General features: G+C 38.4%; 1 protein-coding gene across 4 annotated transcripts in view; it reads right to left on the bottom strand.

Annotated features, from left to right (window-relative positions):
- LOC122540603 (beta,beta-carotene 9',10'-oxygenase-like) overlaps positions 1 to 6,000 on the bottom strand; it is a 45,449-nt gene that overhangs the window by 10,744 nt on the left and 28,705 nt on the right. For all 4 annotated transcript variants that reach the window (XM_043676528.1, XM_043676529.1, XM_043676531.1 and 1 more), the window contains 3 exons: positions 5,520 to 5,648; positions 4,499 to 4,659; positions 2,899 to 3,066 (listed from right to left, as the gene is read on the bottom strand). In XM_043676528.1, coding sequence (XP_043532463.1) covers positions 2,899 to 3,066; positions 4,499 to 4,659; positions 5,520 to 5,648 — 458 coding nt within the window. The remainder of the gene's footprint in view (positions 1 to 2,898; positions 3,067 to 4,498; positions 4,660 to 5,519; positions 5,649 to 6,000) is intronic.

Raw genomic sequence — 6,000 nt, 5'->3', positions numbered from 1 at the left:
CTCACCCTCACCCTCACCTCCTTCCACCTATCGTATTCCCAGCGCCCCTCTCCCCTACCCTTTATCTCAGCCCGCTTGGCACACCAGCCTCATTCCTGAAGAAGGATTTATGCCCGAAACGTCGATTCTCCTGCTCCTCAGATGCTGCCTGGCCTGCTGTGTTTTTCCAGCACCACATTTTTCGACTCTGGTCTCCAGCATCTGGAGTCCTTACTTTCTCCTGATTTGTTTACTTGGTTTGCTGAATAATTTCTACCTTGAATAAAAATGGTAGTCACACCCATTTACACTACATGCACATTCCACCTTAAATACTCCCAAATCTAGGATATGCAACATAAGAATTCAAAACATAGCACAATACTGCATAACAAAGTGCTCAAATCCCAACTAGAATATAATCCTAATTCCCCACTTCCACTTCCCATACCAATCTGTGGTTTTCAAGTGTGAAACTAGCAATTTAGTAAAATTTAGTGTTTTGTTTGTCTGTGTGTAACATCAAGAATTCAGACTTAAACAACAGCAATATCATAGAATCATAGTCATAGAGATGTATAGCACGGAAACAGACCCTTCGGTCCATGCCGAACATATGTCCCAAACCAATCTAGTCCCACCTGCCAGAACACACGCGTATCCCTCCTATTCACATACCCATATCAAAGAAAGAAAATTATGTTCCACTATAGAAAACTAGAACTGATTGAGAATATAACAACAATTTGCATTTACATAATATTCTTAGCATAGTAAAACATTTAATGCTACATCACAACAATGTTATTAAATAAAATCTGATTCAGAGCCCCATGAAGAGGTATTGGGACAGGTGGTAAAATGCTTTTATCGAAGATGTAGGTTTCAATAAGTTTCTTATTGAACAGAGAGAGGTGAAGAAGCAGAGACGTGTATCAAGGGATTTCCAGGACAAGGACCTGGGTAGCTGTTGGCAATGCTGCCAATGGTAGGAAGCTGAAAATTGGAGACGTGCAGATGGTTCAGAATTGGAGTAGCACAGAACTCTCAGAACAGTTAGGGCTGTAGAAGGCAAGATGAAGGGATTTAAAAACAAAGATGAGAATTTTAAAATTGAGACATCATTAACAAGCTGGAGGTCAGTGTAGGTTAACAAGCATGAGAAATGGGTGAAAGAGATTTCATGTGAGTGAGGATATGAGGAGAAGAATTTCAATAAGCTCAGGTTTCCAGAGGGTGCAAAGTGGGAAGCTGATTGAAATGCTCAAAGCCAAGAGGTGAGAAACATGTGGATGAAGAAATGAGCAAAGGCACAATCAGGGATGGATGATGTTCCAGAGAGATCAGCTGGTGGTCTTGATTGATCATAAATGGACCTGGAAGGTCATCTCATGGTCAAACAGGAGGCCAAGATTCTGAAGAGTCTGGTTCAACCTCAGATCACATCCAAGAAGAGACGTCACAGTAATGGCAATGAAACAGAATTATGCAACTTGTAATTTTTTTTTACTTTTAAACTATTTTCCTAATCAACCTGCTTCGAGATGTTATTACACACCTCTGGAGCAGGTAGCACTTGAAAACAGGCCTCCCAGTACAGGGATAGAGACACTACCACTGTGCCACCAGAGGATTATAGAATTGCAAACTGGATTAAAAATGTTGTGTTTGACAATTATCAATTTTTGTTATTGATTCATCCTTAACAATATGGAATGTTAATACTGAGACACAAGAGAGCTGTTATTTTTATGATTTGGAGATGCCGGTGTTGGACTGGGGTGTACAAAGTTAAAAATCACACAACACCAGGTTATAGTCCAACAGGTTTAATTGGAAGCACACTAGCTTTCGGAGCGACGCTCCTTTATCAGGTGATTGTGGAGGGCTCGATTGTAACACAGAATTTATAGCAAAAATTTGCAGTGTGATGTAACTGAAATTATACATTGAAAAATTGATTATCTGTTGAGCCTTTCATCTGTTAGATGAAAGAAGTGAAACTATCACTGTATTCTAACAGATGAAAGGCTTAACAGACAATCAGTTCTTCAATGTATAATTTCAGTTACATTACACTGCAAATTTTTGCTATAAATTCTGTGTTACGATCGAGCCCTCCACAATCACCTGATGAAGGAGCGTCGCTCCGAAAGCTAGTGTGCTTCCAATTAAACCTGTTGGACTATAACCTGGTGTTGTGTGATTTTTAACCTTGTTATTTTTATGTTACTCTATCATTGGGCATTCTGTGCATGTCATGTATCTATTACATAGTAAGTTGAATATTTCCTTATCCAAATGGCAGCTAGATAATCATTTATAATATCTACATATGCATTGATTTGATGAGAAAATGACATTATTTTTTCATATTTATTTTATATTCTAGACACTGTTAATTGTATATCAATGCCTTCTTCAAGTACCTTCTGCCATGTATGATTTAGGCACCAAAAGGATGGAAAAGCAACCTCTGCAGTGTGTTTTAATGCTTTGCTGCTTATAAATGGCTGAAGCTAACTTGTTCCACTGAATTTCTTCCCACCAGAAAGATTAGGCAGCATCCGCATCTACCAACATTCATTGAAATGGGACTCATTGCTCAAGGCATCAAAACACCAGGCAAATGATGCAGCAACATTTTACACTAATCACTTCTCCTGGCCAAATGAAAATATGAGCACAAAACTCCTTCTGTCACCAGCATACAATTTAGTTTTGTTTCTGTTTCACAAGACAAAGGTATAACTTATATCTCTACAAAGAATTAGGATTTGCAAAAAATTTCTGTAACGTGTGGTGTTTGGTGACAAAGGAGCATTGATGTTGAAACCCACAGTATACCCAATGCCAAAGATTGTATAGTGTAAAGAACCACTGACGCACTGAAACCATAAAATATCATTTAATTATGACCTCATCCAATGCTTCTCCAGACTGACGTAAATTTTGCAGGTTGATGTTATTCATGACATCGCCATTATCAAGACCGCAGAGATCAAGAACAATAAAGCCATCATCTTCAAATGCATTAATATGATGGAATGTACTAAAGGCTTTGCTGTAATACTTGAAGGGAACAATCTGTAAAAGGAATATTAAAATATTTAGGTACAAGGAAAAGCTCTTTGGTTCAAAAATAAATGTCAAAACCAATTTTTAAAATATACACTTTATTCATGAATATATTTCATTATTGCAGAATACCAAACATGTATTTTTTCTTTATCCTTGTTTTGAAAGCATCATAAATTGTTAATCCCAGCAATTTATGTAAGGCTGATAAATCATTAATATTAAGGAGCAGATGTTTTCAAAGCAGATAGATCTTATGACTGTGTAGTCAGTAAACCTACAGCCTCTATTCCTCTGTTAACTGCATGACCCTTGCATCCCTTTTTTAGAATTACATGATCTTGTTGCTCTTTATCACATATCCTGCACTCCATCCCCTAACCACACCTCACGGGTAAGATGAATAACATGTTGTCAATTCTTTCTTCATACTTGTTTTCAAGACAGGATTGTTGAGCATCTTAAGGGCAATTTTAACTCACAGCAACATGGAGTTTAAAGCCCAAGCATTGCATCCTCTGCTCACATTCCATTCCCATTGCAATGCTACAGTGTTCTCAGGAAAATGAAGGTACCATAGTCTTACCAGACCATAGGACTGATGTTCCATGAGAAAGTAAAACAGAGAGAGACAGAGAACATGTGGTGGTTTAATCTGAGGGTAACCACAAGGGTTTCTAAGGATTGTGTTTAACTCAGCTATGAGTCTAATGAATTAATGTAAATGTCATGCCATTAGGACTTTGATACAGTTTTAACTGTTTACTGAGCACAACATTCACCATGGATGCCCCACTCATTGCCACCTGAATATTCCCAGTTAAGTCCACTGAGTAAGTTTAAGACTGAACTTTGTGAAGCCAGATCTGCTCCTCTGGGCTCAACAAATGCCTGCCATATTGACTCTACACCCCTCTTCCAAATATGGCTTGAATGAGATTAGCAATTGCAGCAAAGACCAACAATCAAACAAGGATACTCTTAATTTGGATCCCTCATTCTTTAAACTGAGATGTGTATTTACAATCATCAATCGAGTTCCATGACCATCCCCTTAGTAGTTTTGCTTCTCTTACATAATTTATCATTATTTTAGTCCAATGCTGCTTTTAGATTGGCACATCAAAGACATGCAAAACCAAAGAGTAGCCTATCTGCTCAGACTTTTCCTCCAGCCAATGGTAAACCACATCATCCCTGTGTGTAACTTCCTGTCAATAACAGGGTTGACAACAGGATATGTGGCTAGGTGAACTGAGACATCTTTGTTTTGTCACACTGACTAACTTTCTCCAGAACATAAATAGGTTTTCTTGCTGTTGAAGTATACATGTGAAATCTCAAAAAAAGGGTGAAAGACTCCCTCCATCTCACTGCAAACATTGCTGATTGCGTATTGCAAACAATATTCACAGATAGTGTAGTAAAGGAAGTGAATTACCTCTCCTGAGAGTTTATTAGCTACATGGATGACAGTGTTGAGTTCTGGCTCCCAGTTAAATGCACAGCTTAAACTTTCACCACTGAACTTGGATGTAAGAATTTTCAATACATTTATTTTCAGAGGTTGTTCGACAAAGACAACATAGTTCTCAGACATTCCTGTCATAGAAAAATTCATCATCATTACCATACTTTTATAGAGTCCAATGCATCCATTCATAATTATTCCATTTTTGTATTTGGGAATTTCATAAACCCAGTAAGCAAGAAAGGTAGCCCCATAAAAGAGAAACAATTGGTGATATGTTTTAACTGAGGGTCAGCATGCCTCAGTTGAGGAGTGAGGTTGAGAACTTTGTGGTATCCTCATCTGATGTTGGAATTGAACCTATATTATTGGTGTTTTGCTACATCACAAATGAGCCAACCCCTTTGGAGAGAGGTGCAGTGGTTTTTGTTCAAGTTCGTCCCAAGCAGCTCCATGATGCAGGGCTCTAATCTACAGGCTGTTCCCCTGGACACACATAGAGATAAATGTCGAATACACCTGGAGGACCATAAATTCAGTGAAAGACACTCTTTGATCTGCCTGAATCTTGTTGGTCTTCCAGAGTGAAGAATTGACCTTGACTGAGTGTTGCAGACTGGCACACTCCAAGTTCCAGGACTCTGTGCTGAGGGACATACTAAAGCTTGGGGCAGCTGCCCCCAAGGTGCAGTGGGGAAAAACCAACATCTCAGGTCTTTGTGCCAAAGTATAACAAGAGTCTGCTCAGTTATCAGAGGTGCCTCAAATGTACGTAAATAATGTCCTACATGAGTAAGAAATGCCTTTGGTTTTGCAACTGTAGGTTATTTTAAAGGAATATATATATCATCAAACACTCCTCAGAAATTAAAATAAAACATAAAATAGAGTTACTCCTTTGGTGGATTTGTTTGTTTCATTTGGTCTTTGACAGAGGGAAATTTACAAGTCAAGTCACAATCTATGCTGGTAATTAGAAGTTATTTCAAACCAAAGCTGTGGTAGTAAGAAGGCTTCATGCTGTCGATTGGTGTTATTTGACAAACAACTCTAGCGTCTTCGAGTGTCTCCTCATCATCTGACTTCTGCTGAGGAACTGCAATGATGTTATAGGCCGTGCCTACAAAACAAAACATAAATATCGATCATGGAACATTGAACATTACAGCAGAGTACAGGCCCTTCAGCCCTCGATGGTGTGCCGAACTGTGGAACCAATCTGAAGCCCATCTAACCTACACTATTCCATTATCATCCATATATTTTTCCAGTGACCATTTAAATGCCTTCAAAGCTGATGAGACTACTGTTGCAATATAAAATGATTCATTCAGCCTGGCAACTCTGCTTGGGTTTCAAGCATATGTCACTGAGCTTAATTCTGCACACACTCCATAACCTCTTTATTATTCTTCATTCATCAATGATAATCATTCTTGAAAGAATTAGTGAACCAACATGATCAATGATTT

Source organism: Chiloscyllium plagiosum, chromosome 35 (assembly GCF_004010195.1).
Source record: "Chiloscyllium plagiosum isolate BGI_BamShark_2017 chromosome 35, ASM401019v2, whole genome shotgun sequence".
Taxonomy (NCBI): domain Eukaryota; kingdom Metazoa; phylum Chordata; class Chondrichthyes; order Orectolobiformes; family Hemiscylliidae; genus Chiloscyllium; species Chiloscyllium plagiosum.
The sequence above is the reverse complement of the archived record's forward strand: the minus strand, read 5'-3'. Positions and strand labels throughout refer to the sequence as shown.